This window comes from Gymnoscopelus braueri (assembly GCF_963280865.1).
Source record: "Gymnoscopelus braueri genome assembly, chromosome: 14".
Classification (NCBI taxonomy): domain Eukaryota; kingdom Metazoa; phylum Chordata; class Actinopteri; order Myctophiformes; family Myctophidae; genus Gymnoscopelus; species Gymnoscopelus braueri.
This window is the reverse complement of record NC_137619.1, coordinates 34,546,435-34,566,816: the sequence shown is the minus strand read 5'-3', so window position 1 is coordinate 34,566,816 and position 20,382 is coordinate 34,546,435. Positions and strand designations below refer to the sequence as shown.

Genomic DNA, 20,382 nt, shown 5'->3' with positions numbered 1-20,382 from the left:
GCGCCAGAGTCCATTCAGGAATCAGTAGTCAAAAGTAAGTAACAGAGAGTACAGGTCATAAAAGGATCCCTGGCTAATAAATAGACCTTAATACATTATGATTGCCCTCTATAACTAAAATAAAGATTTTAAAACACCTTCAATCTATAGAAACGGTTCATCTTTTACTCAAGATGGGCAATGCCCGTCGCAAGTTGATGATGTAATTTGCCCATGTGTGGTCTAGCCCTATGGAATTTATGGAATACATGTGCAAAAAAAAAAGTTTAAAATATTGATTCTCATATTAAGTTGTTTTTAGGACTAGACCACACATGGGTATCATCAACTTGCCATCATCAACTTCCGACAGGCATTGCCCCCATTGAGTGAACTATTTCTAAAATAAATAAAATATTTAAATGTTTTTAATTTAGCATTTTAGTTATAGAGGGCAATTATAATGTATTAATGCATATTTGGCTTATTAGCCAGGGATCCTTTTACAAGTTTTCACGTGGGAGTTATTTTTGGTTGTGAAGCCTGATGGTTGCTGGCACAAAAGACTGGCCAAGGTGCTTCGTGGTGTGTCGAGGAGCCGGAGGGATGAGTCTGTGGCTGAACCTGCCTCTTATCTTCAACAGCGTATCATAGAGCTAGAACGTCACAGACCATCTTTACTAATGAGTATCATCTGATACAGAGTCCCGACATTGATATTTCTCTAAATAATACCGCAAAATAGTGCACACTACTCAAATATGTAAACAACTTTTATTTTAAGGTAAGACATCCTTGACACCTCTCATAACACATGCATTTCACTACAGTCAATTCTATTTGCAAGCACATTACAGAACAGATTGACTCAAAGATGATTTATTTGTTTTTAAACCTAAGAATTATCACCAAACATTAAACAAATGGATGTGCTTATAACAATTTTGAGACACATATACACAGTATACACAGCCTAACCCAGTAGTAAGTGTGATTCGGTACACCTCTCCCCCTAAACACACACACCTATCCTTCTTTCTCTTTTTTTCCCTACCCGACCTGTTTGTGTCTCTCTCTTTCAGGTTCCTGACAAGGGGAGGTCTCCATCATCCAACAGTGGACCCCCACTGAATCATCATCCCATCTACCTACTAAGTTGCACAACTGGACTCCTAGGCTTTCATCACCTAAACACCACTAACATAATTACCAGTCCAGAACCAAGATATTTCCCAATTAACAACCTCAGAACCATACTGATGGTGTGGTCCGTACCTAGCATAATAAGAGCCTGGTCAGAAATGCCACTATGGTTGGAAAATATAGGAAAATGAGGTAGTACAGCCGCTGCTAAACAATAAACATGTTCACTGCCAAGTTGAGGGTAATGTCTATTTATATGACAGCTGTAAATGGAGCGCAATGGGTGTCATTACAAATGTAAAAAGAATAGCAATTTGATATAGCAGATAGATACAGATTCTTTATGGTTATCTTTATATTTTGAGAAAATATTAGTAATATCCAGTGTAATACACCAACCTGCCTACTATTTTCTTTGTGTTTGTTATGATTAAGGTAGCCAAGATGCTGGCCTGGGCCGTAGCATGGCGGTCCAGGCACCCTAGCCTGCAATGCCAGCCTGACAGCGTGTCGCGGGTTCGACTCCCGATCCCGACGACCTTTGCGGCGTGTTACCCCCGCCATCTCTCTCCCCATTTCCTGTCAGCCTACTGTAATCAATCAATAAAGGCAAAAAAGCCAAAGAAAAATCTTTAAAAAACAAAAAAATGTAGCCACGCTGCCAAAAGAAATGGGTGGTTGACCACACAAAGTGTATGCTACAACAAGTGTGAAACTGTCAGAAACTCAATAAAGAAATGTAATAAAAAGTAATGCACCAACCTAACTGAGACAAAATCCGAATCTAAAGTGACACAGATGTTTAGCTTTCCATTGCTATGTATTTTTGTTATGTAGTAAAGCAAGTCTAGTCCACAATGAAAGCAGCACCTGAGCAGCGCAACCTTCAATTTCGTGTTTGATACGGATCAATTAGAATATGCCTTGATCGGCTGATTCGGGTCCGATCCTGATCCGTCAGAATGGATTGGCATATCCCTAATTTGTAGTGGCAACATTGCAGCGCAACCTTACATTCTGTGTTTGATACTGATCAATCAGAATTTGCCTTGAACGGCTCCAGTCCTGATCTGTCAGATTGGATCGGGTCATCCCTAATGTGCAGTAGCATCGATCCACTACAGCCAGTGGTTCCCAAACCTTTTAGCTCAAGACCCAAAAGAGAAATTAGACTGTTTGCCTGGGACCCAAACTAGTGAAAATAGCAATAGCAAATCTACAAGTTCACAACGCGTCACTTTGCGCCGCATTGTGAACTTGTAGATCTGCTATTTTCACTGCTTCTAACGTTTTTTTAATTATTATTTATGGAAAATATTAGATTTTTCTTCATTTATGAACTACTTTTGAAAAATAATATCATTGATGAAAAGTTGTAATTTCTTTGCTTAAACTTTTTAAAATCTTTTTAGATAATATATTTATATTTTTTGTTTTATGTAGGGAACAAAAAAAAGGGGATATTTACTTGCCCCTAACCCATAAAAATTGCTCCGCGACCCTAACATAATTGTAATATTAATAATAGCATGGCTCGACCATCCACCAGCCCTGGTAGACTTCACTAGCCCTCTTTAAGTGCACAAAGGTCGAGAGAGATGGAGCGAGAGAGAGGCACAGAGAAGGAGGGGGAGTTGCAAGAGTGAGACAGAGAGAGAGAGGGATGGAGTAAGTAATAAATTGCTTGTGGTATAACACCCACCTGTTTGATGGAGCTGCGAGTCTTCTCTTTCCACTCATGGCTGCTGAGCTCCAAAGTGCAGTGTACGTACGTCTCTCGCTCATAGGAGCCCAGAATGAACAGTCTGCAGGCACAATAGAGGACAGGAGAAGAACAGCGTTAAGCCTAATTTATGCTCAGTTTTTTGCTTGAAATCTTTATCTTGTTGCCAACGTCCATAAAAGGATAAATGAAGCTTTAGACTTACTGAAATATGCCTCATTTGAAAATTCACAATCACTGTATTTTGCTGACACTACAGACGAAGTGCAACAGTAGAAAAGGACAGTGCCTGTGATTCTGGTAATAAAGCCACTGATTATACCTACAGTAAATAATTATTCTAAAAATGAAAAGCTATGTTTTTGACCACTGGATAAAAGCAGTCAAAAACTGATATGTGAAAAGCATTCTCTGTAACCTACATTATTACCATATTTTACAGTTATGATTTTGTTCTTAAGTAATTGCATGGGATAATCATAATAGAATAGAAGAAATATTAGTTAGTTGGATACCTAATTTCTATTTTAATTCTGTTGCGAATAATGTGAATCCAATGTGAATAATGTGAATCTAAACAATTTATATTTATAATAAACATAATAAACAGACCTGTGATTGACTGATAGTTAATACAATAGGTTTTTATAGAAAATATGCCCTATTAATGAGTCCTCTAACTGAGGTTTCCTAGACTTTTTTCCCTGTATTTGAGAGAGAGAGTTTTAGTTAAATTTAACAATAAAATTATGTGGTCCATTTTCAGAAATTATTGGTAAATAGGTGTAGCCGTATTGCATGTAACATTTTTTTTTTTTTTATAATAGTGAAGTAATAGATGGTTTAGACTAGAGCAAATACAAGACTATTGCTGCCCCCTGGTGCGATGAGGAGAGAGTGCTATGACATCACCAGTGTAGCTGTGAATGTCACTAGTTGACACACAAGGTGTGCACTCATTCAGAATACTTATATGAAAGGGCTTTGGCTCGTGTTAACCACAATAGTTTCCTCTACATTTCTAAAATAACCAACTCAGTTTAAACTTCCTTTAGAAACGCCTAAAATACCAGTAAATATTATGAGTCAGAATTATTCAACTTCCTGATTTGTTTTGCTCCCATTCATCCATTGCTGCTTTGAAGCGGTTATTTTGTTATTTTCTGACAGTCCCATTTCCTGAATCACAGCAGGCTACTGAGCAATGCAATGGGCAGATGCTTCCCCCTGCTGGAGATTCACAGAATAATGCATCTCCTATATATGAAACATTGCAGAAATGGCCTATAAGTCTATCTTTTATTTAGATGGTAAAATTCAACACTTAATTCACTAATCCTCTGACCCGCTGACGGAAGACTTTTTTCTGAGAGTAGAAGCGGTTCTCAGAAAAATCTCACCGATGTAGTCGATAGACCCACCCCCCAAAAAAACAGGAATAATGATAAGCTTTCAGCTTGCCTGCCATTTGAACAGCCATTCAGATGTTTGTAAGGAAGGGACAACTAGAGAGGGGGAGAGGGAGAGGAAGTACTTTAGGCAGGTGTCTATGTGTGTGTGTGCGTGCCATGGCAGGCTGCTCCAGTGAGGTAAGAGGGGATCCATTTGCACCCAGTGGTGAGTGAAGAGAAGGACCAGAGCTCTGGGCCTGCAGCCGGGAATTAGGCGGTGTGAATTATTAATGGTCGAGTCAGATCTGAAAACACATACATGCCATGTGGGAACACAAATATGCATCCACATTCCACACACATACACTCTCTATCTCTCCCCCCCCCCTCTCTCTCACACACACACACACACACACACACACACACACACACACACAGAGATGTATGCCAACATACATATGAGCTCATCTGCTTACCAAGGGAACCATTGGATACAAAGGATAAAACTTTCCATCAGGGTGTGGTCGGGGTGGTTAGTTGGTTCAAAGCTGCCATGTTTAAATTTTCATTGGCCGACAGCACGTTTGCCTCAGGGAAGGGATTGTAAAAACTGGAAAGGACCAGTGTGTCCTCACTAAGACAATGGGGCTGTATCGTGTGGAATCTAGTTGACTGTGCGTTCCCATGTGACAGAGACAGATTAGGTTCCTTTACGGAAGAAGCAATGAAATTTAGAGCTTCAATGTTTAAGTTGATTAGCACAGCATTTTGTACAGGGGTGCGGCAAGGGCAATAAAAAGCTCTGGTTGTAATGGAGAGTGGTAAGTTGGAACACCTTGGATATAACGTTACACCATCTAACACATACTGTACTGTCATGTCCACATAAATACACTGTCCACATAAACCAAATGCAAAGTCAACATTAATTGAATTACAAGAAGCTTTTTCACCAAAGACTAGTTCATGCTGAGTGCCAAGAACCATAAACTGGATACAAATCTCATTTTACATGCTAGACCTTAGCATGGCTCACACATTTGTAAATAGCCTATATATTATAGTCATTTCAGATTCTTACACCCCTAAAATGGTTACTGAAGATTCATATTCACCTCGGGATTTAAAGAAGAAATGGCCATGTAATCATACTTTTCCACAGTAATCATAATTTTAGCTTTGCAAATGTAATGTAGTTTTAAAACTAGTCTACGAGCATCCCTTTAACTGAGAACTAAAGACTGACTTATACTTCATTGCGCGCCAGTGTTGCGTGCCGAAAACAGCCGATCTACAAGCTCATCTGCAAAGTATAAATTAAGCATAATAGTGATCAATACAGTTTCTCTCCTTCCCATGCAATCCCAGTGGGCCTGTAATGTTTTGCTAGCTACTCAGTTACACAACAGCTCACAGCACCTGACCTTGTAGATGGCCTAAGGACTTAATATGGGATTTGTGTTATTATAGGAAGGAGAACGTACCCTTCGTTCAGATTATTTTGTTGAAAACTAATGCACAAATCATGCGTTTCTGACCAAATCTCAGGGACCAAAATTAAGGGGTTATTAAATAATTATCTGTGATATGTCAAAAACAATTTAATGCGAGCACAACTCATGTCTCAACAAGTAGTCACTTTACCAGGTCTCCAAACGCATTTTTCTGTTAATGCCCTGTGAAAAACGACTTACGATATGTAGTCGTTACTGAAGAAAACTACTACTGCATTAACCAACCACTTAACCAACCTTTTGTGATGCCAGACTACTATTTAATATATTATACATTTTATTTTACTTTTAGTATCTGCTGTAGTATTGCAATTATAACCCTCACTGTACTTTGTTAAAGCTATTGCTGTAACCCTCATGTGTCATGTCCCGTTTCCCTGTTGTTTTATATTTGCATGTTCAGCAACAAACTGACCCAATAAAACGTTTATCCCAGCTAGCGGAGGAGCTCAAAGGAGGGCAATGTCGTCCCATCCGTCCATCCCTTCGTCCTTCCACCACATTGATCCAACAAGATATAAAAAAAACTTCTGGCTGTTTAAAAACACTTTGATCTGGTTGGTTGTAAGTAGCAGTATAGCCTCTAGGCAAGGGCTGCTAACAAAACTTTAATTTTGAATTGAATTGAAAACAGCAAGATTTAAAGTTAAGCCTTTTCTTTTCAAATAACATAATATTTTTTTATAATCAAAGAAATTATTCTATACCAATCCTACTATATAATACTATAATACTATAATACTATAATACTATAATACTATAATACTATAATACTATAATACTATAATACTATAATACTATATACTATATACTATATAATTGGAGTAACCTCTGTCTTGGTGTCCGTCTTGGGTCGACCGACCGGCCGACCGGGTATGGGCTAGTTTGACATAATTGTGAAACTGAAACTGGCTTAATAACATTGTCTTACTATGGGAAAGTTGTTTAGTTCAGAATTTTGTCACACTTGTACCAGGTATGGATAATTTACAAACCTTGACTTTGAGGGCATTTGTTATGACATCACATTTAAGACTTAAAAAATATACTCTGAAACCGGATTGTGCCTTAGTTTGCTGAAGCATTGTGCCATATGACCATGGCCTTAAGCCTAATTTATACTTCATTGCATGACTATGAAATTGCTCAATGTAAATAACAGTTCTATGATCAAAAATCTGTTATTTTATTAAGTACAAATTAGACCTTAGAACATGATGCACAGCATGAGTCCTGAGTGTGGGCTCCAATGCAGTTCACAATCTTTTGTGAGGGATGCTCAATTCAAAAAACACTTGCAGGCACTTCATACTCCCCCAAAAAACGAAATATACTAGCATAAAGGCTATTGAACACATTTTTAAGACATGCAGATGTTTTCTAACCTCACTCCGTCAAATGGAAGAAGCTTGCGACACACATTTTGTTTCACAGCGTACTTGCATCTGAGACTCCGGGCGCAGAATCGATGACAGACGGAGTTTCATTTTTTCAAGCTACTAGGCAGGTGATTGGATGATCCCGCCCCTAGCAGCCGCTGATTGGTTCGTATGCGCAGTGGTTCGGGCAGCTTTACTCTGTGAGCAATCCCAGACCCTCCTTCCTGAAACCAAATGCAAATGAGATTTCCGGAGGGAGGGGGGTTTACCAGGCTAGATGTTTTCTGGATTACTTATAGACACCTTACCTCCTATGACACCTGAGGATGGGTGAACATCCACACCTTTTCTTTATCAGCCAGTGTGGCTACCTGGATGGTATTGTTTTCACCTTGTGAGGTGTTTATGTCTGTGGACAGATTTAGTCACTGCGACTGCAGTCACGAAACTTTAGGTATGTAGTTGATGTCACAGTGAGTGCCGAGTTCCCGGGGTGGAACTGGAACATGGACGGTGTGGCATGAGAAAGAGTGCCAGAAGTATGGGGTGAACAGATACTGGCTAACTGATACCATTTGTTTCCATTAGCAACATGCTAAGAAGCTTCCAGTAGACATTTCTCACCGTAGTGCCCATTAAAAAGTGAATTTCAACTATTTGACCACTTCCTCACCAAAAATATTGTTTGGTGACACTCAGTTTCAGTTTCTAAAGTGGTTGTTGGACTGTGCACTGCTGATTAGCACCATTAAATATTTGTTTGTTTGCATTAAAAGAGATTCCTTTTTCGTATTGTTTAATAGTTTTGGGCCATTTAGGAAGACCCCCCCCCCCCCCAACTGTTCTTTTTGTAATACAAACAAGTACATATTTCTCCATGTAAGATGGTCTCTAGTTCTCTTTCTCGCTTGTTTAATTAATACTTATAGTTTGATTTGGTCTTCTTTTTACTTTTGTTTCCTTTATTGTTATTGCCATTATCTTACTATTAGAATCTGCAAGGCATCCAGTGTTAACCTTTTTCAACTATCATAACTTTTTTTTACTTTGATTAAAAGTCAGACTGTTCCCCATATTTCGGCCAGTAAGGCGGCTGGCTCTACTTGTGGTGGTGAGGGAGTTGGGAGGTACAGGGTATGGAGGGGAATTATGTTGGGGGGGGGGGGGCTGGGCCAGTAAGGGGGGGCTTCACATAGGATGGGGCCAAATGCCCGCAGGGCGCTTTTTTCTAGTTGTAATAGTCAAATTAAAATAAGTCAATAGCAGACACAGTCCTCCACACAAGGAAAGGGACATGGGTTGGAGTTCTCTTACCTGCTACATTCAATGAGGGTGACTTGGAGTCGCCCCTCCACCAACCGGGTGTCCTGGACGGACAGGTCCAAGTCACTGGCCGAGCCCAGCGGAGGCTGCACTTGAAATGGGAAGAAGGGCTTGTATCTGGAAGAAACAGAAAAGCACTCAGTAAGTTTTGCTACAGGAACTGATGAACTGATGATCGGTCTGTGTAGACAAAATGTCTCAAGGATGACTTTTAGCTGTAGAGTTGGTTGGTGTGTTGGTTGGTGTTTAATCACAATAGTCATGGTCCAAAGGTCAATATTAAATGTCTTTCTTTCTGTGACGATTCTCGATCGTCAAACTTTTCTAACTTCCTTAAGTACAAAATTAAGGAATTACCCCCATGTTTTATGTCCCATGTCTTTTTTTTTACTGAAATCAGACCAAATAATGACATTTTTGTGTGAGTGACTGTCATCAGTGTGCAATTGTCATGACAGATAAATAATGAGGGAGCAGAATTTTTTCACTTTGTTGACATACAGTAGTATGAAGGCCTAAGCTTGAGTTATACTTAGCTGTGCACCAAAATCCAAAAATAGCCGATCTACAATCTCTAGGTAGATCTTTGATATTTTGGTGCACAAGACCAGCACGGAAGAAAAATATGAATCACGCATGAGAGGAGATAGAGAGCAGGTTCTGGTGGGATCCCAGGTGAAATGGGTACTTATGAAATGGTTCGAGGCAAGGCTTTTCATTATTACGCTATCTCTAGCCCATTTAGATCTGAGGCCCATTTTTAAAACGCCTTCTAAATCCTAACCTAAGTTTTCTGAAAAAGTTCAATTCTTTATTCAAAATATTTTAAACAATTCATGTTGCTACATAGCAACATCTAAAATGACACAGATGCTTTCCCGGATTGAAAAGTTATATAACAACGTATAGGCTTTCTAGGTCTAAATGGGCTAGTCATGGCATTCTGTCAATCACCGTGTTAGCAACGAGATCAGGAGGAAATTAAGAGAAAACCTCACTTTGCTCCCCGATCACCCTGTTCATATAATTAAAAACACCACCTGAAAAGGGATGCAATGGTGTATTGTTTTAAGTAGATCACGCAACATCTAACAGTTCTGAACCGTAAGCCTTTCCCTGTAAAAAAAATTAAATATAAAATGAACAACCCTGAAAGCTTGTGTCAAAACACCAGTAAACAGAACTACCGGTACTTCAAGATACACTGCCGATTTCTTCTTTTTAATAGCGCCGAGCCTGACAACGCCAAACCTCTGAGGGTATTCTGTGTGTTTTAGATGGCAATATGCAGTGAGGAGCCACACTATTAGTTAACTGTTAGCGTCTCCGCCTTGTCATCATACTGAGGACTAGCTTGTGAAACAACCAAGAGACATGGGAAATGAATCAAGGTTTTGCAGATTAACACCAGAGATGGAGACAAGAAACTAAAGCCGAATTTATGCTTCCTAAGTATGAATCGGGATTTAAAGTGAAATGAAAGAAAAACACAAATGTATGGTAGTTATTTCCCCCTAAAATGCATGTACAATGTATTTTTATACATTGTACATGCATTTGCAGTACAATACTGCATAACTTGTGGTGGAATGTCTATGCGGGATCCCAACTCACATTATTTGTATTTCATTCAGCGGTGTTAATGGGCTACCATATGTGCCAGTGGATCATGCGAAGACCACATAATTGCACTGTCCCAAGTTTGATTCTGGAGACTTGAGTTACAGGTCCTTCCCCTTCTCTGCCCTCAGTTTCCTGTCTCTCTACTAACCTAGCATAATAAAGCAAAAAATATTCAACAAGTATTAATGAATAATAACTGGAGATGAAAAGGCCAATGTCAGGTCCAAATTTTGTATGTCTTGTATTCGCACTTTTGTAGCCGACAATTAGCTAAACTTCCTCAGGGTGATGTCATTGCAGGATATTACTGGTGCAGAGGTCATCCGATAGGTATTTTTCAAGGCCAATGCAGATACTGATATTTTGGAACAGAAAGGCTGATATCAACCAATTTCTTGTCTCTCTCTCTCTCAAAGATTCCGATGTCCATGATTAATGTACTGAACTCTGTACCCTAAAAGGCATTGGATTCCAATGTCTGAGCAGCACATGGCACCTTTCACTCTAGTCAGACATATATATATTGCTCACTCTATTTTACATTTCTAGCACTTTAAGCACGCTTACTATTTAACATCTTTATCAACAATGTTCTTAGTTAACTGTTATCTATTTTGAAACTAACAAAAACAAGAGTTAGCCAAAAGCAAATTTTCATCTGTACTAGTCCCTGAGCAGATCTTTAAAAAGTGGTGATATAACTATCGATACAAAAACAGAAATATCAATACAGTACAAGATAAGTAAACATAGTACACGAGACAGAAGAACTACAGTAAAATATGAGAAATGACACCAGTGACAAATAGAGCTGATAATTACCCATCATTACAAATTTGGTTGCTTAAAGCCATCTCTTACTTTGGTAGGGAAGCTATTCCAGTGATGGGAGGCTCTAACAGAGAATACTGTTTTACCAAACACACAAAGTCTGAATGGTACATCGCAGTCCCCTCTGGTAGTTACCATTGTTGCTCTGCCACCACTTTCCCTTCGCTCTATTAACTGTTTCAATGGAGGAGGTGCAAGCTCATTTAAAACCTTAACAATGAGACAAGCATCTGCAAAATGTTTAAAGCTATCTGGCAATGGTGGTAACGATTGGGCTTTTGGTCAAGTGTTTTTAATGTCCGTTTGTAAAGTGACTCTATAGGTTACCAAGTTGACAGATTTGTCCAGGTTCTGAAGCAGTATGTTATGTGTGAGAAGATCAAAGCATGCATGAAGAGTTTAGCTGTGATAGGAAATGTATAAATTAAATTATTCTTAGAAATGAAGATTCAAGGTCCTTGCAAACAGAGGATGTTTTTCTATGCGATTAATTCACACGCATATTTTTTTCTTCCCGAACTGCATTTTACATTTCCGTATCGTTATTTGTCACACCCCTAGTACAGTGCAACAGCCCCATGGCGGATGGTCTTAATGCCTTAAGACCATCTCAATGATAGATTCCTCCTTTCCTGGTCACTGAATGCAGGTATAAAGTGGAGAATTTGATATGATGGCCTTAAGGCCTTTACCATGGGGCTGGTACACACCTTGTACCTGCATTCAGTGATCAGGAGAGGAGAAATCTATCATTAAGTAGCAGATGTTCTCATTTTCTCAGTAACAATAGCCTCAATGGTTTATAACGCATTACGAGCGCTGACAGACATTCTATGCGACATATACGTTATAATGTCCTTATAGGCTACTTGCATGGGATTTATTGAATGTGCTAATGGGAAATGCAGTGAGTCACAAACTAAAGCCAAGTCAAACACTGTGAGGGAGAAAGGAAGCTAAACCATAGGAGTATTGAACATCACAGATAACACAAGTAAGAACAATGCAAGGACATTTTAAGGTGGAATTTCCCTGCAGTCTGCTGCTCAATAGCTTTATGACACTGCAGTACACAAACTGTGGGGCACCAGCAGTAAGGCATCCACACAGATAGGCTGACCAGGAAATACTGTACAGAAATATCAATATGTTTCAGTAGGCTAGAGTCGTGTCACATTATGACAGCATGCAAATTTTCATCGGGTGGTAAAGTTCTAGTTCTGTCGTAACAAGGGAAATGCACAGGACTGCACAGCAGGAAAGGCAAAAAAGAGACTTGCCCTGCTGGGATATAATTATCCACTAGGGCTAGGCCCTGGGTATGCAGACAAATCACATACCCTGAATGCCCCAATCCCATTAGACCATGACAGACTGCCAGTGTCGTGTCCTTACACAATCTTTCGTCTCATTTTCATCAATCTTTTGATTAATTTCCCATGTCTCCATAATTCAATAGGCCCAATAGAAAGTGTTTTCCATGTTTCACCAACAGAACAGAAATCCATGACATGATTCTTCTTATCCTGTGTTGGCACCTCATTGTGCAGATGATAACTTTCTCAAGAGCAGCCATTTTTTAATTTATTTTTAAACAGGCTCTGGCTTCTAAAATTCACAGGATTACAGCATTTGTAAGAAATAATGTATGAAAGGGTAAATTATCAAATGAACATATTTACTTGAAAGTTTATTAAGCACAGATCAGTCAGTTTCTAGTAAAAGTTAAACTTGTCAGACCTGTGACTATTGGGTGTGGTCTGGTGGTTAAACCAAAAGGATTGTCAGTTATGTCACGTATGTTGTTTAACAGCACAATGCTGTGATTTGGCTCCTGTTGCTTACCTTCAACTCAGGTGGTTTGAAATAGATTGTGTGGACAAACTATTCACATTACTGAAGAAATATACATAATAATAATACATTTTATTTTTAATGCACTTTTCATTCACAGGGAATCTCCATAGCTGCATAGTTAAAAAAATATGTAATCAATCGGTACTTGTATTATATAACTTTTTGTATATTTCATTTCTTGCGTCTTATTTCTCAAAAAAAAAATCCCTTTCCCTGCTATATTTGGAGGCCTGTTCACCGTGCTGTTAGGATTGGGAGTAAATCATTGGAATATCTGTTGGCAAACTGCCATGGACTTTGCAATCGAGGAGAAACGGACTGAGAACTTTCTAAAAGACTGATGTTGCTTAATATAGGACCCCTCTCTTCTGGACTGAATAGCCTGTAATATAATGAGTGTTAAAAACACCCGAAATGTACTCATTTTATTGTAATGTGATGCTCAAGAGGACCTGCCTTTTCTAAATACAAAAATAAAATAAAATAATCAATCAACAATTTAACACGAAAGGAATTTGGGCTCGTTTTAAAAGAGTTCAGGGTCTGCAGTGCTCTTAAATCAATAGGAAGGCTGTTCCTGCAGGCGCGGTGCTGCCGAGCAGAAGGCCCAGTCCCCCATGGTGCGTATAAATCTCAAAAGCTATTTGGAATGGACTCATTGTTATACTCTGCACTGTCTGCAGCCAGCATGTGGAATGGGTGAAAAGCTCCATAGTTAACTTCAAGTCCTCCACAAAGAGCTGGCTGAATAGCAGCTGTACAGGTAACCATCAATTAGTTAAGTTGTATCAGGTTCCTTTTACAGCACCCTTGTTGTTCTTTGCCATTTTACTTGTCTAGTATGTTATAAAGGTAGGAATTGTAAGCTACTTATTAAGGATAATATTCTTCTTTATGTCTCTGCTACCCTCCAAACACATGGCACAGTTTACACACACATTTGCAATTTGGACCACAATGGAAATAAGCTCTTAAGCTTTTTCGTGTTTTATCCTTTTGACAGATATGAACAAATAAATGGTTTTGTGCGAGTATATGCACGTTTTTGTCAATAAAAATCAATCAATCAAACATTGATTGTAACCCATATGTTGGGTTATAGGTTAATATTCTCAAAGAGAAATATTTATAAAATCTGTGTTTTTCAAATGCATTACAAAATGTTACATTTTAACAACATATTGGTCATAACATTAGTAAGTGATGGTCTAGGACTCTCCAAAATCAGGATTGGCATCAACCCAAGATGTCATGGCTCTCCTTGCCATCTAAGCCATATGTTTTTTCTTTGGCCAAATCTACATGGATTGGATTGGCTAGGCTTGGCTTTACTGTCCCCGTAGGGCAATTTGGTTTGCTTGGTATCTGGTCTGGTTTTTGTATTTTCTACCATTAGGTCAAAAGTTCTTGGTAGTAGTAGATTGCAAGTTTGCAACCATACACGCTGATTGCTATATTTGGGATTCCTGACAGTTCTGTTCCAAGAGTAAGGCATTATAGATTTAACATCTTTAACACATTGGGTGCCAGAGGTTTATTAAAATATTATACTTTGAGTGCCAGGACTTTTTAAACATTTTGAACCTTTTTCAAGTAGTCACAAAAAAAATTCAGTGATCACCGTCCTCACGGTGATCCCCTCATTACACACATACAGGTCTCGTACAATCGGGGGGAAAAAATTTAAAACATTCGGAAATCCATTCCATAGTTGCAGCCAGTTCAAAAATGTTAAATTAACATTGTAAAAAAAAAAAGTGCACAGGAGCCGAGATACAGGTTTTTGAAGTCATAAGTTAACCAGGAGGTGGATTGGAGTCTAAATCTTGTAGGAGTGATATTTCCTGTTGCTGTGAAGGAAAAAAAAAAAAAAAAAAAAAGTAATTTTTTTTTTTTTTTTTCAAAAACCGTATATATACGGTTTTGGCACTCAACGTTAGTATGCGCAAAACCGTATATATACGGTTTTGGCACCCAATGTGTTAATAGACGAGCGTACTTTACTATAGCACTGGCTTTAGAAAACCCTGTTTTTTTTTTAAATAAAACTTGAGAATAACAAATATACACTGAGAGGACACTAGAGATCTAACAGAGCTTCAGGTGTTGCCCAATGTAACACTTGTCTGACTAGTATTCACCATAGCGTGTATGTGTAACCATTTGTCTGGTTGAGCCAGTGTGTGTGTGTGTGTGTGTGTGTGTGTGTGTGTGTGTGTGTGTGTGTGTGTGTGTGTGTGTGTGTGTGTGTGTGTGTGTGTGTGTGTGTGTGTGTGTGTGTGTGCGCGCGCGCGCGCTATGTGTGTGTCTATTTTATTTTGTTTTACTTTCATTGAGGCTGCTGAACTGCATTTTATTTTGTTATGCATTTTATTTAGTTATATGCCTCATATACAGTAATAAACCAATATGAGGCACAATCACAGTACTCAAGTAAAGTATTCCATACAGCGTGATGGTAAGCAAATAATAGCTTAATAAAGACAATACAAAGAACTGTCAGTAATATATGTAGTACGATGAAAGACACCCATAGTTCCAACACCCAGAATGCAGGATTATGAATCTGTGTGACATGAGGGCTCACTTCCCCACAGTGGATCTACACCAACATCAACAACAACAACACTGGACTGGACTAAAACTACAAGGGAAACTCGCATGTCTTCCCTATGCTGATCACTCTGTTTCACACTCATTCCTTAAGAACACTGCACTCAATGAGGACATCACCACATTCACAGTTAAAGCCAGACTACAAGTTCTTCCCACCAGACTCAACCTATCCATCTGGTTCCCCAGCACTCAGGTTCCTCATTGCATGCACCACACCACAGAACAGATCACTGAAACACTGTCGCACATCTTGAATGGCTGTTATGCATACAAGGGGATGTACATAGCACGTCACGATAGAATAGTGGAGCTCATAGCGAAGGACATATCAAAATATCATGCATCTACAGTGAGAATGTACAAACATTCCCGTGTCATTTCATCTATGTTCCATCTCTGTGATAACCCAGACATCTTTACATCTTTGACAGCTAATACACCAGATGTTGTTGTGGTGAATGAAGAGTCCAGGGAAGTGTCTGTGTTAGAGATAGCATGCACCTTTGACCTTAGCCTAGAGGAGGCCTTTATGACCAAGGTCATTAAATACCAACCACTCCTACATACCATCTCAGAGCTAGGTTATAGGTGCAGACTATTTGTTTTTATATTCGGCAGCCTGGGACATACCCACAGACTAGTTGTTAGAGGGCTTCAACAACTTAGGATGCCCAAAAAGGAGGCAAAAAGGCTGGCAAAGTATTGTGCTATCTCTGCTATAATTGGCAGTCGCCATATATGGCGGAGACGCTGTTACTTATACCCGTAGAGTACTGAGTGACATGCCTATTGTATCATGAAAACATGTGCCATGATTTTGTGAATGTAACCCTACTGCACCTATAATATTTGTGTCCCTGTATGTATTATCCTTTATGTGGACATAAATAAATGGTTAAAATGTGTGTGTGTGTGTGTGTGTGTGTGTGTGTGTGTGTGTGTGTGTGTGTGTGTGTGTGTGTGTGTGTGTGTGTGTGTGTGTGTGTGTGTGTGTGTGTGTGTGTGTGCGCGCGCGCGCTATGTGTGTGTCTATTTTATTTTGTTTTACTTTCATTGAGGCTGCTGAACTGCATTTTATTTTGTTATGCATTTTATTTAGTTATATGCCTCATATACAGTAATAAACCAATATGAGGCACAATCACAGTACTCAAGTAAAGTATTCCATACAGCGTGATGGTAAGCAAATAATAGCTTAATAAAGACAATACAAAGAACTGTCAGTAATATATGTAGTACGATGAAAGACACCCATAGTTCCAACACCCAGAATGCAGGATTATGAATCTGTGTGACATGAGGGCTCACTTCCCCACAGTAGCCCCATTTTATTTATTTTTGGAAATGTTTGAACATTTTCACCATAATGACATACCCAAAATAGGAATGCCAGGTTGAAAGTGGTTAAGGTCGTCTCTGGGGTATTGCGCTGACATCTAGCTGAGCCATGTCAGCCTAAACTAAACATCAGGCCCAAGATCAAACACACTGAATGATGTCATTGCAGCAGTCGCTCCAAGTGGCCTTTAAGTGTGGTTTGTACAATGTTGTCTTCATTCTAATTGCCAACAGTGTGGTATGCCCTAAAGTAATTTACTCAGTTTCCTAAACCATCAATTTTGCAATGACCACAGCACTTTGCATTATATAATGTACAATGTTATTGGAAGTGGTGATTTTCTTCTCATTTGGCATCGGCAGGGTTGAGTAGGATCTGGATAAGGAGACATTGGAGAAGTTTTGCAAATCATGAGAAAAACAAAAGCACCATTTATTAACCACAAAGGGCTTGACAGAAACCAGCCATCTTAATTGTAAAACGTGTACTTGCATTTGTCTCTGCAAAAATACAAGTCAGCAGACGGGACCCTATCACTTTCCAGACACCATTAGCTGGGGCAAGCAGCGCCTATTAAAAATGCATGGGGCACACCCGTCCTCACTACACCCCTTAGCCTATCTGTGTCCTGCACAAGGCTACCTTATGCTTCAGACTGGTGTACGGTGAACTGTGCCATCGTTGCTGCTTGTACCTGTATGAGTGAGTGACAAATAGTCCCTCTTGGTTTTCATAGCGCATGATAAATGACTCTAAATGAGAACTAAACCAATATTTGGAAGGAGTCATTCTGCAATATATGCAGCCCAGACTAATAGCCAAAGGGGACAAATCGATCCCACCAAGACGGGTTGCTAGAAATGCATCTCCCCGTATTTAACCATAAAAGTTAAAAGAAAACTTTTCCTGTTTTAAGCCAGTAGATGTGGAAGGAATGGTGGGACAATGACAAATGCAGGTGAAAGTTCGATTTCTGCTTGAATAAATTTTTTCCCCGACATTCATTATTTGATCACCCAGTTATGCACACAGGCCCGTTCCACAGGCACAACACGCTGTTTTGCCAAGACGTTTTTGAAGCGTCTGCACCTGTAGCAACCCCCTTAATTGTACTTTGTCGCATGACCATGTCGCTCGCCGTAAATATGTTTTTCAAGATAGTTTTGGGGGCATTTCTACATGCAATAAACATCCGATCATATTTGATTATCATCAATTACTTTCTTAGTGATTATTTTGTTGATTACCTTATCGACTAATCAAATAATCGAGAAACACTTTTTTTTATTTTATTATATCAACGAATCAATGCAGATTTCTTTTTACATTTCTTTATAATTGACTAAATGTATTAGTTTGATAACTGTTACCACTCCTAGTCAGATCAGATGGAACATGGGTGAGCTGCAGGAAGGACTATTGTTATTTATTTGTACATCAGATCTACAGTTATTTATTTTAGACCAACACAATGCATTCTGTTCTTAGCATTCCCAGGATCAAATGCACCACAGTATGTTATCTTATGACAGTCCAGTTAATGAGAAGTCAAGGGGCTTTGGGAACAATAGCCAGACATTCCTTTCAAAGAGGAAACTTGACTCTCTAATCAGAAAGTTCTTATGAGATTAGCCCTCTTTTCTTCTCTGCTCAAAAGACCCAATGCACACAAGAACCAATGAATACCTGCATGATGTGCTCTGCTGGGCTGTCTGGTTAGCCAAACATGGCCAATATCAGCTGTATGCCATTTATAAAATTTGGAAAAGTCTGGGGCCTAACATTATCTAAACGAGTGCACTAGCATAGCAGTTTTCCTTTGATTCTAAAACACTGATCAGTGAGTATTTCCACAGGCTATAGCGTAGGTGCATAGTACATCAATCCTTTCCATGTTATAAAAGCCACACATTTACATATTTAACTATACACATAGTTCATCCATAGAGTTACTGTTACTACTACAGAGCTTCAGCCAGCCATTTTGGCGAAGAATTATGATCCAGTGATTTCATTACCGTCTTTTTCTGCAGTATGACAAGCAGCTATGTCAGCATACAGACTAAGTCCTATAGCATGACGGATAGCCAACAGCTCACTAATCTCTGCAGGCTTAAAGGGGTTGCATGACACCAGAAAAAAAAATATATCCTTCAGGCCACACCCACATTAACTCCGATGTCTGATTTGGCCAAATAAATCCATAGCCAAAACACCAGACTAATGTTTCATAAATCACTACCACTGCCACTACAACAGCAACTAGACATACTACTTGAAATAATCATAATAACTTCCATAACAATAACCATTATTACGATTACAACCTATATACTGCATAATGCTTGTGTGTTCCATGTTGACAAATATATTTAGCAACTTTTGCTCCAAGGTTGTCCGCTGAACGATCTGCACAAGCACAGCTTAATCATCCGGGGGATTAATGTCTATTTTTGATTAACCTGGCACAAAAATACAGGCCGATGTTCCAGGCAATAATCCTAAAATGACCACATGTGGGACAGGGAGCATGCTATATGAGAGGACCGAGAGAATGCAATACATTTCAGACTGCCGTTCCTCCTGGAGCAGTAGACATGTTGTCATCTGATGTACAAACCTCACTCAGTGACAGGAAGTTGAGATGTCATACTGTAACATAGATTTGGAATTATAACTGCCCTCCTTGTTAAGCATCTCCTAATCTCTCAAGAACAGATTCTGCTCTGCGTTTGAATCTGTCGGGGGGGTTCGTCATATGGCCTACAAGTGGGCGTGCCTTCAGATCAGGAAGCAGGCCGCGCTTTACCCAATCAAATGTAGTGGGCGGGATTTACGTGTCTGCCGATCCTTCCCCACTAGAAACAAACCGAAACTCATCTAACAATAGCGTCCTCGGAGCAGACAAAACCACGGAAAGATATTCACATTTTAACTTACTCTTTCATCATAGAAACAAGTGGGCTTATAACCAAAACGATCCATGTTCTCTGGGAGAAGTGGTGTTAAGTGTTCCGTGTAGAAATATTGTTAGTGGGAATGAAAACATAGTCGGACCACCGGAAGTGAAAGGCTGAAGGCAGACCAAAACCCCGGTTTCCTTGCGTACGTGTGCTACGTCGACTTCCTCCCAGAGCCAAGTGAGATAGTAAAGAACAGCAGAGGGCGCTGTTTTTCCTTTTCATTTGGCGATGGGTTCCCAGATTGAGTATCTTCAGGTCCCTGTAAACAGTTCAAGAATCTTAACAAAAACATGTAACAAATGGCCCGGACGGCTGGTGTAGCGGTCCGGGCACCTAGGCTTTTAATGCAGCCTGACAGCTTGTTGCAGGTTCGAATCCCGATCCTGACGACCTTTTCTGCGTGTCACTCCCCATCTCTCTCTCTCCCAATTTCCTGTCAGTCTACAGTATACTATCAAATACAAATCTTTAAAAAAAAGCATGTAACAAACACATATTGACCATGCTTACGATTTTATGTCCATTGGCTTTATCATACAAAGCTACCAGCTCACATCCCGCAATATGACGATCAACCTAGCTGAAATTAGAAGCCTGGCAACAAGTCACTTTCTCTATTTTAGTATATTGAGTCGATCTATATATTGACTGAATGGCTGGACTCTGTGGGAAAATACTTGGCTGTGAGATGTTCTTTGGTT

General features: G+C 39.4%; 1 protein-coding gene across 1 annotated transcript in view; it reads right to left on the bottom strand.

Moving 5' to 3' along the window:
* Positions 1-20,382, bottom strand: part of pdzd8 (PDZ domain containing 8) — a 53,512-nt gene that overhangs the window by 27,231 nt on the left and 5,899 nt on the right. Inside the window, exons 2-3 of the mRNA XM_080448709.1 lie at positions 8,444-8,569; positions 2,825-2,927 (exon numbers count right to left, since the gene is read on the bottom strand). Of these exons, the coding sequence (XP_080304835.1) occupies positions 2,825-2,927; positions 8,444-8,569 (229 nt within the window). The remainder of the gene's footprint in view (positions 1-2,824; positions 2,928-8,443; positions 8,570-20,382) is intronic.